The sequence below is a fragment of the Styela clava genome, chromosome 3 (genome assembly GCF_964204865.1).
Source record: "Styela clava chromosome 3, kaStyClav1.hap1.2, whole genome shotgun sequence".
NCBI lineage: Eukaryota > Metazoa > Chordata > Ascidiacea > Stolidobranchia > Styelidae > Styela > Styela clava.
Genome location: NC_135252.1, coordinates 8,079,332 through 8,094,960, shown reverse-complemented (window position 1 = coordinate 8,094,960; position 15,629 = coordinate 8,079,332). Strand labels below are relative to the sequence as shown.

General features: G+C 32.4%; 1 protein-coding gene across 1 annotated transcript; it reads left to right on the top strand.

Annotated features, from left to right (window-relative positions):
- The first annotated feature begins 1,728 nt into the window (after positions 1-1,728).
- LOC120342145 (activin receptor type-1-like) lies at positions 1,729-15,629 on the top strand. Its single transcript, XM_039410843.2, has 13 exons — positions 1,729-1,942; positions 2,436-2,518; positions 2,745-2,902; positions 3,581-3,726; positions 7,915-8,042; positions 8,342-8,422; positions 8,923-9,022; positions 9,569-9,759; positions 11,887-12,033; positions 12,402-12,486; positions 12,776-12,973; positions 13,085-13,215; positions 14,453-15,629. The coding sequence occupies exons 1-13, from the start codon at positions 1,861-1,863 to the stop codon at positions 14,687-14,689; spliced, it is 1,767 nt and encodes a 588-aa protein (XP_039266777.2). The 5' UTR covers positions 1,729-1,860; the 3' UTR covers positions 14,690-15,629.

Here is a 15,629-nt window from a genome sequence, read left to right as displayed (position 1 = left end):
TATCGGGACGGCGGGACAAAACGCTGAAAAGCGGGACTTATGGTAAGCCTATTTATATATTCTGCTAATTCAGGCATTGCTCCTCTCGTACTTGACTTGAAGCTTGTGACCAGTCTTAGGGTATGAACTTTCTATTTATATGGTAAGCTGAGGAATTACATACTTCTATGGTTATATGTGCAGGAACCCAGAATTAGACCAATGTAAAAAATGTATCTGATACCCCCACGAAGGGTAGGGGTTAGCAGTGGATATTTCAAGTCTTTAAAATTTCCTTCTCTTTAATCTTTCTCGTTTTTTTTTACTCTTGACATACGTTGGAAGCACTGGGGGTGACGCATGTGAAATGTAAAATAAGGCATTTTTCTGTATCATTTATAGCTTTTTTGTAGGTTGAAACTCTGTTTAGACCCTTGAAATCCACGTTTCCGCGGTTAGCTGGTACTGGTACGGTCTAATTTGGGGTGTGTGCGAGACGACTCCTCACCGCCTCCCCACCGGTGGTTCGCGCACGTTAGCAGTACCACTGGCGGCCAACTATTCCTATACTCGACATGGACTGGTAAGTGGTAACCGGACGAGAGCCACCTGTGATGTCGTATCGCTCCCACCATCCTCTGACTGATATGATATACTCCTCTAATATGTTTTGGGTATTGATTTGATCTTTTTAATTTCTTTTTTGCCTGACAAAAATAAATATCTTTTTCTCTCTCTCTCTCCGGAGGCCATAGTTCAGTAAAAATCGCACAGAAAAGGTGCGATATCCTGTACCGATAAGCTGAATGTCTGAATGTTCGGTAAATTCGGTATTTGCGATAAAAGTGCGCTACCGATAGTCTAATTTTAGGGAAGCGATTTGCTGAGTGGTATTTGAGAACACAGAAATGAACAATGAAAGCATGACACCAGCAATGAAGGCGTAACGTTACTATGGATTACGTTACCGAAGTTTTCTATTTAGGCCCATGATTTTACCGTTATCATTTCCGTATGTCGGTACCGTACCGTATATATACAGTACCGGTACCGGTACGGTATCATAAAGCCATACCGGTATGGTACTTTGACGTTTTTTATGCTATTATAAATTACTTCATAGTCGTAATCATGGGTGTCGTTGCCACCTTGAAATATGGTATTTTTAGTTTAAGTTACCTCTTTTTGCTCACTTTATTCACGAAGTCTGACAGTGTACGGTACCAGTACCATAGCCTATTTGATACATGGCTGATACCAGTAACTGATTCAGACTTGATGCAGCATATATTTTTTGACTGATGCCTGAATGGAGATAAAATTAACATATAACAGTGGGATGATTTGAGACAAATTGCTTGAAGTTAAGAAGTCTTGTGACCTAAATGGCGCCCTGGACTGGCGGACTGGAGTGTCAAAAACTTCAGTTTGAATTCAGACATTTGGTATTAACGATTCAAATTGATAAAAATCTTACGCTGAATTGTCATCATTCATTGGACTGTTGGATAGAACAGTGAAACAGTAGAATGAGATAAGTCTGGCCTATTTATCTTGAGAGAAAGTTGGAAACAATTTGCAGACTTGGCCAAATCCACTTACATATTTCAGCGTTTTGTGTTGTCAAGTTTATTTGAATTTAACTTGGGAATAAGAGCAATAACAGAACTAGTTTATTGCTTGTATAGCATCTAGTTAAGTAATATTTATTTTGAAACCAACTGTTATTCTTCCATTTGATATGATGCTTTTTGTTGCAGTTTCGAATAATATAATGCTATGTGAATTACTGTAAACTTTGCGAATGCCTTTTATGTCTGTCACAACAACTATGTTTCAATAAAGTTTCCAAGAAAATTTTTTATTGTCACTCTCTTCACAATGTCGCTAAAACAATGTCTTCATTTCTTACCTCAAATTGTTTTTGTTTGTGCTTTCATTGGAACAGTAGAGATGCTTCAAGGTAGGATTCGATTATTGTATGATTTCTTTATATATCTTACAAGTACTCTCTCAACTAACTTAATCTTGAATTCTATTTGACTCTAAATTTAAGAAGGGCTAAAGAACATGACAGCAACAAAATAAAAGCTTATTGAAAAATTCTCAAATTAATGATTAATGAATGGATGGTCATTTGAAAATCAGGCAATTGATCGTTAAATTGAATTTCGGAAAACCAAATAGAATCAACTAAAGATGTAATTAGCTAACTAATTGGTAAAGAGCAACTTGTAATGTCTAGATAACCAATTGCTAATGTGCTTCTGGAACAATTTGTCATGAAAAGCACTTATGACTGTATGATATCTCCATTTTCTCCAGGTGGTTGAATGCTCAATGATTGTCCCTATAATCTTTCCTTGTTATCTGTACTTATAATTTTTGTGATTTGTTGATAAAAAAAAATTCAGGAACCAGTCTTACTACAATTGTTTTTTTATATTTGCATGCAGTGGACAATGTAACACAGCTGGAATCGACTAAGACATCACCTTTTAATAAGTCTGTCACAACTGCAAATGTTATCACACATGAGGTAGGTCTTCTTTTTAAATATTTCTATTTAGATATTGTCCCATTGACAGATGGGGTACATTGCCAAGTTGCACAGTCACAGGATCCCATTGTGCTGGCAGAATATCATCATCATCTCAGATTTTAAAATTTGATTAGACTCCATATTAGTTGTTTCACATTTTAATGTGCTCTCTTGTATACGTACACATTCCTCCTTTTTTAAATAACTTCATTTTTATGTGCAGAATACCACCAATATGACCGAATACGAAGTAACAACGAAAATGAAAAGAATTGAATGTGTGTGTCAGAGCGAGTATCCAAGTGATTGTGGTGGAAAAGATATCTGTATTGCTTTCTATAGTTGTTTCTCAGTTGTTGGCCGATCTGAGAATGGAGAAGGGTAGGTAGTTGTAGGTCATGTTTAATTTATTGACAGGAAGCTTATTTGTGAAAAAGGCTGGTAACAATAATTGCTAATGAACATGGAATTCATTTTCGACTAGCTTGCATTTTAATGTTTTGTATTTTCTGTTTGTTCACATATTTGTCAAAACCATTATTAAGGATGTATATTTCTGCACAAAAGCTCAGCCATCTCCTGAATTTGAGATTAAGGGTTTTATATTTTGTCCCCGGACATTTAAATTAGTTTATTTAATATTGTATTCACATTATATCAAATTCTATGAATATCAATTCTTAGAGGTGCAATAACAATATGACTGAAAAATTTAGTTATGAGACTATTTTGTTATTATTTGCCTGCTTATGATTCAGTTTTATATCTTATTCTAATTATTTTTTTTTTTAATCGATTTATTATGAATTTAATTACTTTGGATTTTAGTTAGATAGAATCAATTTTAATATTAATGGTTCCCGACTCATGACGTCTTTTTAATATCTTGTTAGTTTGATATCTGTATCATGTTCATTTTTTTCTTTCATCTGTAACCAAGTAATACTTTAATATTGCATTCTATGTGATACTCAATCAGTGCTTATTAAATATGTTTTTACTTTTTAACAAGATCATCAAATTATCATAATCTAAGTAGCCTATTGAACATTATTTCAGGAGTGTCATCCAGAAGGGCTGTTTGAATTATGAATCTCCTGCTTTTATGATGTGCAAGTTGTCACAAAACGATGAACTAAACATGCAGTGTTGCGACACAAATATGTGCAATAAAGACATTGATCCAGTTTTGACAGTGACTGATGGTAGGTAGTGATTTAAGATATATTTTGAATACTTATTATCTTCATAAATGTTATTAATTTTGTGAGAATTTTTTATAATATGCTATCTAATTTGATATTTCAAATTTATGCTTTGCAATTAATAATGTACATTTTCATACATCAGCCTCATTTTTGAAAAACACTTTGTCAAGTAGCAGGGCTTCCCTGAACATTATTATTATTATTTTATCACGAACATGTTTCGGGAACTGAATGTCTGCCGCTGACGACATTACTGCTTTTTTGTGAATGTTGCATGGGTCATTGATGTTGTTTGGAACCGATATGACTTCCTATTGGCAGTGTTGATATTTCATAATTTGCTATCGAAAGGATGTACACATAGTCAGGAATATGTGTGGTTTTTGTTGAATAGTTGCACATTTCATAGCAATATTAGATACAGCAAAGGTCGAATTTCTCAACTCAGATCGATGAACAAAGATAGTTGAATTCTTACCCAATAAATGTTGGATCTATTACTTGTTCTTGATACAAGTTGTCAAATGCCAAAATTGATTATAACAGTAAGAAATCTATTAAAGTTAAATCTTGAATTAAATGAATTGTAAAGTCTATTAATAAACTTACCGTAAGTGAAGTATTCTAGAATAACATGTACCTCACTTATTGCAATATAATTTGATGCATATTTGTTTCTAATATTATTTCAATGCCAGATAATATGTAATTAATAAAATACTTCTAAAATTTGGTTTATTTTTGGATCTAAATTCATGACTTTGGAATTTTGGAAGTTTTGTTAAAAATTTATCTGGAATAAATCAGTTTGTATATTGAAGATGTCATTAGTAATTCAATCAATGCCAACTGAAATGAAAACCATGCTTTCTGATGAGTAATTCTGACTTCAAAGAGGGGTTCTGTTTTATGTATGGAGTTGAAGAAACAACTTGTGCTAAAAATTTAATTTCAACCGCATCCTTTTGACCAATAATATACCAGTAAGAATATGTGTGAAAAAGCATGTTAAACCCTCATAAAAATAAATCAAAATTCAATTTGAGGTAACTATATTTTTACTGCAATTAGGATACTGGTAATATTATTTCAAGTATTATAATGAAGATATTCTAAATCAGTGTTCTTCAACCTTTTTAATTGTAGTATACCTTTTACAATATTTCAAGAACTTTGATACCTTACAAATACCAATGTTTATTTAAAGCTTAAATAAACATTAAATTTTAAGCACATATTGTACTGCAATATCATCATGCAATCTAATAGGCTAGTGTCTGCAAGTTATAAATTTGACTGACGGTCTTGACGTCAACTGGAATAATGTTCAACATAAATCTAACGAAGTGCATGGCAGCCGAAATAACCAACCCTGACACTTGACCGCATTATTTATATAATTTGTGATGTACAGCAATTCCATAAATTAGTTGAAAGTTAGGCAAAAATTATATCTTGCCTAATTGAAATATTGAACTGCAGAAAGTGTAGGACATATCTTGAAGTTTTTAAAATCGCATTAGAAGGTACATTTACGGCTCAAAATAATTGTTTTTACTTTAGCGGAATAATTGATGATTTTCTGCCTAATTTTCTTCAGTTTTGTAACATAAACTCTCATGCTATTTATGTTACCTTAAAATGTATTTGTTCAACCAAAGTATGTGTTAAGTTTTACCTCTGATATCTGTGCTTAATATAAATATTGCACTGTGCACTATTGGCAACACTGGGCTAAACAGAGCTGATGGGAATTTGCCTTGTGTTGTCACTCCGTGACAATTTTTCAACTTTATTTCAATTATCTGATATATTTCAATAACTATTTGCCTCAAAAACTGAGACGTTTGGGGGTAGGGCCCAATAATTTACCAATTTGGCAGTTGATAGTTGCTTGTTGTTTTTTCACAGCACTTCAAGAGATCTCGTCACTCCGTGGCCTCACGGAGTGACATAAGTATGCCATTTTTTGAAAATATTATTTTTCTGTACGCGAAGTACTATAATATTGGGTCTGAACTGCAAATTCTTCTGCTTTGCCTTCTACTTACTCTGGATCTTACCCACAATGAAACTTGAATGACATGATTGAATGGCAATGGCAACTTTTTTAAAACTATCGATGACCAAAATATTTGACCTAACATGTGCCGGTTTTGAACAATATGAACGAACTTATTTAAAAAATATGTAAATTGTTGGAATGGCAGAATAAATATGGCAAAATGCATTGTTTTGCAATATAATTCGACATTTTTGTAAAAGGCGTAAGTGAATTCAAATAATTCACAAACAATATTAAATCTCAAGTTATAACATCGGCATCTAGATTTTGGTTTATATCCATTTATCGGGTTAACTCATAGGATGCGAAAAATCATGAAATGTAAAAGAAATATGATGTGTTTGTCAAAAATTGAAGATACTTCCAATTAGAAAACACCAGTGCGTGACTCATTGTCACCAATAATTATTTTTACGTGCCAACTATATCATAAAGCTGGAAAAAGCAAAAATGATGCAATAACGAGTTTTCGCAGGGACATATTTATCACTGTCTTCTTGTTCTGAATATGCAGACTAAGAAAACTGTGTTTGGGGCCTACTGCTTCTATGTGTGCTTTGCAAGCAGATGCAAGTACTACCTAACAAGAGAGACTTCAACGCAAAAAAAATGCTTTTCTATGGTTAATAAATTAGATATCCAAATAACAAAAAACGTTGCATGGTGCAAAGATTCTTAAACTGAATTGCATTAACGAATCCTCCAGATTCTGTATTTTGAATTGTCCATTCTTTGTCAAGTCACTGCAATAAGATTTCAAATATATAGGAGTGGAATAGTTATGTCTGTTTGATGTTGTCTGTGCAACATAGCCTTTTACTTAACTATATAGATTATTAAAGTTAGTGCACTCGTTTAGCATATTAATATGAGGGAGACACAAGCAGAACGACAAAAAAATATCATTTTTCCCAATCTTTTGTTCAAATATTTTGTAATTTCAAACAAATAACCAATTTTGACCTAATACAACTAATTGTTCAACATTCTTAATACCATTTTAATGATAAGGAATTTTTGTCACTCCGTGACGTCACGGAGTGACATGCGACTAGTTTGGCCGTATAATTACGCTGCTTTCTGAAAAATGTTTGTTGTACAATAAATTTTGTATAAATGTAGAGATTAATATCTCTAGAATACTGAAACAAGTTATTATAATTGTTATGTCATGAATAGGGCTGGGAATTTCAGAAAAAACACTTTAACCGTTAACCGGGTAAAATTAACCGGTTAACCGATGCGTAACATTTGACGTAATAATTTTAAATTTCAGCTTGTTATGTCACAATGCTTATAAAGCTGATTCTGAATTCATCATTGTCAATTTTCCATAATCAGCAATCTTGGTACTTGCATTATTTTTCACATTTATTGAGTCCTTGCCCACACAGTTAGTAATATTCTTTTGAATTAAATGCCACAAGAGATAAATTTGCGATAACGTAATCATATTCGAGGAAATTGTACGGTATGAAGATGATTTGTACCTGAGATGTCAGTTAACAGTTAAAATAAATCGTAACCGTTAACCATCTGAAATCGGTTAACCGGTTGACCATTCCCAGCCCTAGTCATGAAGCTTTTGACGAAATTTGGTTGATATATTGCAGTCATTTTATGCATTCAACTTTTTGTCACTCTGTGACATCACTTGTTTTGTCTCGTCGTTTGAAAAATATTTGGTTGAAAGTGAAAAGTGAATTAAGGTAAATACATCAGTGTTACTGCTACCAATTGGCATTCTAAAAATAGCAACCACCAAGACCTTGAATCCTTGATCTAGTAAAATTGATTAAATGTGTGAAATGTCACTCCGTGACATTTATGGAATTGCTGTGTACACCCTTCGTATACACAATTGTATACCCAACTTATGGTCCTGTATACTTATACACACACTTGGGTATACTGTATACTCGGTTGAAGAGCACTGTTCTAAATCATTTTAATGTAAGAATTATATCTAATGTATTAAGTATATTCCATTTGTTTTTGACATCCCTGATCAATTCAACGCATTAGTTCTGCTTAATAGATTCTTTATTTTGTTGCGGAGCTTCATGCTGTTTGTTTCAATATATATGGGAGTGTCTCAAAATCAATTACCTTATTTTCAGTTGTGCCAAATGATAGCAACTCAAAAGTGTCGATCTCAGTTTTGATTCCACTGGGTGTTCTGTTTCCCTTGGTCATCAGCTTCATTGCTGTTTTCATCTGCTGGAAGAATCATAGAAAAAGGATGCAGGTCAATAGCTAATGATAATTCTCTCTCTGAAATCTGAATATATGTTATTTTGTGCTTATGGGTTATGAATTTATATATACTGCGTTTTATTGTGTTAAGGTTTACCATTAGTAATCTTTATTTTATCATTTCTCATTCTTCGTCTGTGAATTGAATTGTAGTGGTAATGGTATTAAAAGTATTCTTCAGCATATTTGATTTCTAAGTTGCACAATCTTTTACAACAATCAAATATAAAGATTGAACTATTCAAGTTTTTGTTATAGCATAATATATACACTCTTCCACTTATTTTTCAGAAACTTGAAGAAAGACCTATGAAATCCCGCCATTTTGAAGGTGGTCTCCACGTTCAAGCTGTCGGAGAAAGCACTCTTTGGGTACTACCATAAAACTTTGAAGTTACCATTATAATATGGATGAATGTGTGGACGTTACTATAGTTATTCGGCTTCTTTCCACACTTTTGATAATTGTTACTCTTGAATAATGTTATAATTATAAGCGTTTATAGATTTTTGTTATTTACTTAATATATACATTTTGGAAGATGTCTGTGAATGGCGGTATACCATAATTTAATGCTGAACCTGAATTGCATGTATCAATAAAAAAGGTACCGTATATAACTAAAACATTTATAAATATTGATATAATTTCATCATGATATACTCAAAGAATGGGCAACACTAAATGAACAAACGTTTTCATGTTATTGTATTTTTTCAACATCTTTTATCAAAATTATCTTTCTATAAGTCTAAGCAAATAAAATTCTAAATGTTTCTTTTATGTCATGTTTGTATGTTCAATCTGTTAAAAGTTACTTTTTATTCTAGAATGTTTATTTTATTAAAAGGCTATGGTTTTCTTTAATTAGAATATGATGACGTCCCCAAGTTCCTCTGGAAGTGGATCTGGCTTGCCGTTTTTAGTTCACAGAACAGTTGCTAGACAGATACATTTAGCAGATCGGATAGGTATGTGAAATGATTGAAAACAATTTTTATTCAAATCATCACATCGACAAGAGAATATTTCTCAAATATATTGGACATCCTTCTTTATATATCTAATATAATTTGAATTTTATTCATAAATACTGCTTTTCAGACGTAGCATCCGTTGCAATAATTTATGTTTATTTAACAGAAAATATTTAGATAACTCATTTGTTTGGCTTGACCAGGTATTTCATTGATTGAATTCATTGAAGTGAATATGCCTATTCGGGCCCCGGATCTGTATTTACTGAGAAAATCAATAATTATCTGTTATCTTGTCCTGATAAATCTGTATTAAATATTTCAAGATAATTCAAGTTATTACCGGTACATTATTTGAGCAAAATCAAATTTGTACATGGTTTTTCTGACCTGATCAATCGAAATCTAATAAATGAATGTATTGAATGAACTTAGTGTATTTAAATACACTAATCTACCGATATGATGCAATAATATCTTTCAAATAAAGGTTTGTTATGTCAATCATGATTTCCTTATCACTTTATATGTATGTCATAGGTAAAGGACGATATGGTGAAGTATGGCGAGGTATTTATCAAGGAGAATCAGTTGCAGTAAAAATCTTCTCATCTCGAGATGAAGAATCATTCAACAGAGAAACAGACATTTACAACACAGTCATGTTACGTCATGCTAATGTATTGTGTTATTATGCTTCCGATCGATTGTCAAGAAATTCGTGCACAGAGGTAATTTTCTGAGCTTAGATAATGCTTACACTCGTACATCAGCAATAAAGCTGCATCTACTTATCGGCTTGACTTGACTTTTTGAGCAAACTTTCAAAGAAATATTTCTATAAAAAATCTTCATTAGCATAGTATTGTTATATAGCAGGGATGGCGAACCTTTTTCAATGAATGGGTCAAATATTATATTTTTACCACGAAACGGAAGAGTTTGGGTCACAGATATTCAATCAATGTTTGTATATATACGAAACTTGCTGCTGCATCAGCTTGCTTCAGTTGGTGTTGTGTAGTTTTGGGCTTTTTTATGCCACAATTCTACCAAGCCTACTGCTACTAGACTCTGTATGGCACTCGATTTCTATGAAATTCGTGTACTAAAACACGCATATGAATTACCAAAAAACGTTCAGGATCATTATTTTACGGTTTCAAAGAGTTTGGAGGAAATTCCACTCTGACAGATTTATATTTTTCGATCAGCTTTCAGCCACATCAAGGCACTTCCACACTGTCCCATTGTTATTTCATATTTTTAGGCCTTTATTTTATTTAAGTCTAAAGATTTTGTTTCCCAACGGCATTTTAGGCGAGATACCAATAAAATGCAAAGTAGCATCTAGCTCTCGTATTTCCCCCCGAAACAATCTGCAGTCTGCCTTTTGGTTTTACACTTCCGAAATGGAACGCTGTGGCAAATATAAACAAATCAATCGTATTATTATGTCATAAACGATGTCACAGCCAATAGCTGCATAACGGTATACGGGTGCAGACGTGCGTCCAAGATTGGGAGTTTTGAAAATTATCATATCGACGCGAAAACTAAAATTTGAATTTAAGCTATCGCTTCTCTGGCTGCCCAACTGATGGTACATTATAATAGTTTATTTATTGGTGAATTTAATTATAGCCGGTTTTATCAGTTTTTATCACTAATATGATAGTATGTTTTTATTCAATTCGTACCATGAAGGGTCACCGAAACAGTGCGGTGGGTCACTTTGTGACCCGCGGGTCAGTGGTTCGCCATCCCTGTTATATAGCATTATGAAGAAATCTAGCTTCAGCTGTAACTTGTTGGAGATTCTCAGACAAACAGTATTTGAATTCATAATTCATAAAAAAGCGTATAGCTATGGGATTGGATACTGTGATCTTCATTTGATGTTAATGATGATATATCTCTGAAACAAACTGTATCAGACAAAATGAGCAGCTGGTATCAAAATATTTTATATTTTAGGTGTTTATTAATAAGTTTTATCATGCTATTTTATCATGCAAAATAGTTTGCAGTCATGCATTTCTTCTTAACATATTAAAACTTACTCTGAGAGTGAATTGATTACAATTTATGTACTATGTTCACGAAGTTAGGAATTTGTTTCATGTTAGTTTCAAAATAAAACAAAGGAGAAGTGCCATTGATACTCGACACAGTTTAAGATTCTATCACAGGTGTAAATAGATATGAAATAGATAAGGAAGCGGGTGTTGTTGGGCGTATTCAGTAAAAAAAAACAATTTAACACACAAGGTGATTGTTGAACGACTATAGTATTACATATCAATATTTCGTTCACGTTATTTTACAAAAACACATTCACCAATAATATGATACTTTATTATTTATTGTGAAATAAGCCTCAAAATTGTTCGGAATAAATTATCTTTATTTTGCATGTCACACATATTTTGGAGATAGATAGATAGGCTAGATAAGATTGATATTATAGAATTCTCCCACTAATTTCCTGTTTAAAATGTAATAACAACCTAATTTTATATTTAGACTCAGTCATGACATGAACCATATTCAATATTTCTGATGTAGCAATTTTATGAGTAAAATTAGGCATTAGGATCTTGTTTGATTTGCTAGACTATGTAGCATCCGAAGTAACCCATAGTTTTACCACTTCATGAAACTTTACAGCATACTTGCATATGCCGGTTAATATAATATGAAGATTTGGTTCATTCTACCTGCTTGTTGTAATTATTCTGAAATTATTAATGATTGTAATGATAGAAATGATGTGAATTTTACTTGGTAAATTGATAAGACTTATACATAAATTTTAGTTAATTTTTAATAACACCGTCTGTTGATATATTTTACAGTTGTGGCTTATTTGTTCATATCATCCATATGGTTCTTTATATGAATATTTACAAAGAGCTACACTTGATCAAAGAACAATGATTAACTTGTGCAAGACTGCAGCCCTGGGTCTTTCTCATCTGCATAGTGACATCACTGGTGTTAAAGTGAGTGAATGAATGAATATATCCTTTGCTGCCTGTAGATTTTCCATGCATGGCCAGCAGTTACTAAAGATAGGAATAGGATTTTTTTTCAAGTTTTGAACTCTTTCGTGTATTAAGCATTTACAGTGTATGCAATACACACTGGTAACAACCAGCAGTCTAACGTCATTCTGAAGGATTGAATATTGTAACAGTTCCCATTTCAGCTTGGTACTTCTGATAGCCAACTTTTGTATTGTGATCATTTGAAAACTAATTGTTTTCCAAATACAGTAATGGAATAGATTTGTCCCCAATAAAGCCCCAAATCAAAGTTCACATATGATACATTTGCTTTGGATGCTCACACTTATTCATTTCTTCTCCAGGGAAAACCACCAATTGCTCACCGAGATGTGAAGACTAAAAACATTCTTGTTAAAACCGATTTGACTAGCTGTATTGCTGATCTTGGTATATACCTTTGTTTTATATTTTATGCCCATTGTTTGATTCTTAAAGTGTGCCCCTTTGGGTAATTGAATTTATCTGTTTCTTTTTCATAGCATGATAATGTAATACAAATGAGTTTAGGAAGAGAATCGAAATATAAGAATTTATTTTTTTATGAAGAATAAGAAAAGCAGGGATTTTAATGGACTAAATAATAATTTTTGAATTTTATAAACTAACAATTTTAATAAACTAATGAAGACACGGTATTGTTTGAACAATGAACTCAACATTTTTGTTTTGTGCGTAGGCCTTGCAGTGTTATTGAAGGATGATAATTCAGTTGATATATGTAAGAACAACTATCGGGTTGGAACGAAGCGCTACATGGCTCCGGAAGTTCTTGATGAAACACTAAATGTGAAAAATTTCGATAGTTTTCGCCAAGCCGATGTTTATGCTTTCAGCCTTGTTTTGTGGGAAGTTTGTAGGCGTGGTCTTATCGGAGGTAGGTTTTAAATTTCGGAGCCTTTTAATTAACATACCACTTTGAAATATTTGAATTGTTGCATAATATTATTTTGTAAATAAAAATGACACGGTCTTATTGATTTTGTAGGTATTGCTGAGGAATACAAACCACCTTTCCATGATGTAGTTGGGCATGATCCAAGCTTTGAAGAGATGCGAAAGATTGTATGTGACTGTAACCACAGGCCAGTTATACCTAATAGATGGCAGACTGACCAGGTATGTGGCAATTGTGAATATAAACGAGTATGTTTTTCATAACTTAATTAAAATTCAAAGTGCTGTCTCATACATATTCTATTTGAAAATCAAACATATTTCTTATTTCAAATCAGTAATATAAGTACACAATGCGTACTTGAATTCTTCAGATTCAAATTTAAGATTATGTAGAAAGCTACAGTATAGCGATCATTTAGGAGTTTATTATCATATGATTTAAAGTTGGAAGCAAGCAATATATTATTTAAGTGAATTTTCGGTGAGATTATTAAATAGCATGAAAGAACTTCACAAAAAAACATCAGATCAACCAAGTATAGAGATAATGAGCTTGGTTGAAATATATCATTATACGCAGAGATGTAAACCTGATGAGTAGAAATATAACCAAATCATGCAAAATATCAGCACAATTTTACAATGAAAGCTACTAAAATATAATAGATTTTAACTACTGCCAGTAAAATTTATACAAGAAAAATAATAAATTCAATTTATACAAGTAAGATTGAAAAATCTAGGAAAAGCTACTTAGATGGGACTACACAGCTGTGTGGCTGTTAGTGTTCACAACTACGAATTATTCATATACTTCTTATGTTTCAACACCAAATAAAATTCATTAGTCCATGCCTGAGAAAACTTATCTTATTTAATATAATACCCAGCTAAACAAATTAGTGAGCACATTAGTTGATTTGCATGAGAATGGAAGATCAGAGAGTGTTGCACTAAAAGAGGTGAGACAGAAGCATTGCATAGGGAGATTTGAATTTATATCTTTCATTAGTTGGGAATATCTTTCATTAGTTAGTTCGCATGGCAGAGCAGATTTCACCTTTTTTGAGACTGAGATTGGAAATAGTTAGAATATTTCCTGGAAACAGCGCCATCAAAAGGTAAGGTCAGGTGAGGTTATAAAATACCAGTAAAAATTAATCCAATCTAGGTTGTAGTGATTTAATTGTAACGACTATATTACAGTTTTTTTACAATTAGGGTACCAGGTTCAAGCAGTATAGGTTATATTGGCATATTTTTTAAATATGTATTTTAATGTTCATGTCAAATATAATATAATATGGTATGTGTATAAAATCAATATTTCAATGCTCAGTGTTGACTGTGGTCAGCATATTTAATTGGAATTTCAATTCATTGTAGTTCTTCACTGACACAATGTGTCAGGCGGCAAAAAGTTCCTTACCTATTTTGCTTATTTCCTGTACTGCAGAACATGAATATAATTGTGAAATTGATGAAAGAAATGTGGACTTCAAATGCAGCTTCCCGTCTCACTATGCTCAGAGTTAAGAAAACATTGTCAAAAGCATTGGACTCGATTGAAGTGAAAAAGTATCCTAAAGCTGGTTTCTGTGAAAAAGAGTTGCTGATACCAAGATCAGATAAAGTTGATGATAGTGCTTATGCACCAAACTTGTTGAAACAATCCGATGAAAACATTGCCTGACGAAATAATATTGTGAACTGACCAGTTGGAATCATGAATATAGACTATATTTTACAAAGTGTTAAAAATTGCCAAACCTTGTCTTTTGACTTTTGACTACTTCGTTTTTAGTATTTTTTTAGAATCATGGGACTTCTGAATCTGATGATATTTTCCTGTACTGGTCGGTTTGGCGGATGGTAGTGAGTTTTCGAACTTTGTCTGCAGATGCTGTGTTTATCTAAATAAAAGATATCAGGTTCTATGGGTTTGTTTACACACCAATGGAAAGCTTTTGTAACAAAACAAGGTGCTTTGACTATGATTCAGCTTGTATCACTGACTGTATTTGTTCAACCTATAAAGCTGCGATATTCCTGCTAAGAATTTAAATTATTAATATGTTTGAACATTTGTTAGATGGCTCAATATTTTTTCAATCAAATTCATTTCGAAATACATGCATCCACCATAATCATGGTTTCTATAAAGTGGTGTGTATAGTGATAATGTTTTCATATCAAAATGTTTTGTCTTTGTTCTAGTTCCTTTTCATTTACCTGATCTTTACATTTGGTTGTTTTTACTGATGAAAGATTTTGCAAATTTTGTAATGTTTTTTTTTTATTTGTCATGGTCATTTTTTCTTTTTTAATTAATGTAGATAGGAGTAATCAAAGTGATGTGAGCATGGTTTTATTGGATTCATCGAGCCAAAGGCTTCACAGCCTACCCGTTTCCCTCAACCGATTACCATAATACTTGTTTCTGCTTCTAAGAGATCGTTTAAGTTGATTTACTGGCATCCTAATTGATTATAATAAGAAGTGAGGTATTATTTTGCTGTGTGAGTATAATTATGTCAATTTTTATACCCGAACTATTTTATATTGTGTCATAATATGGTGCTTTTTCAGCAGTGTAATATTTTCTTGTAAATACACTTTTATTGTATTTCAAA

Bases quoted from the DNA above. Each gene is read 5' to 3' on its own strand.
- LOC120342145 (XM_039410843.2), top strand. From the start codon at position 1,861: ATGTCGCTAAAACAATGTCTTCATTTCTTACCTCAAATTGTTTTTGTT. The intron at 12,487-12,775 runs GTATATACCTTT...TTTTGTGCGTAG, and splicing joins TAGCTGTATTGCTGATCTTG to GCCTTGCAGTGTTATTGAAG. The intron at 12,974-13,084 runs GTAGGTTTTAAA...TTGATTTTGTAG, and splicing joins TAGGCGTGGTCTTATCGGAG to GTATTGCTGAGGAATACAAA.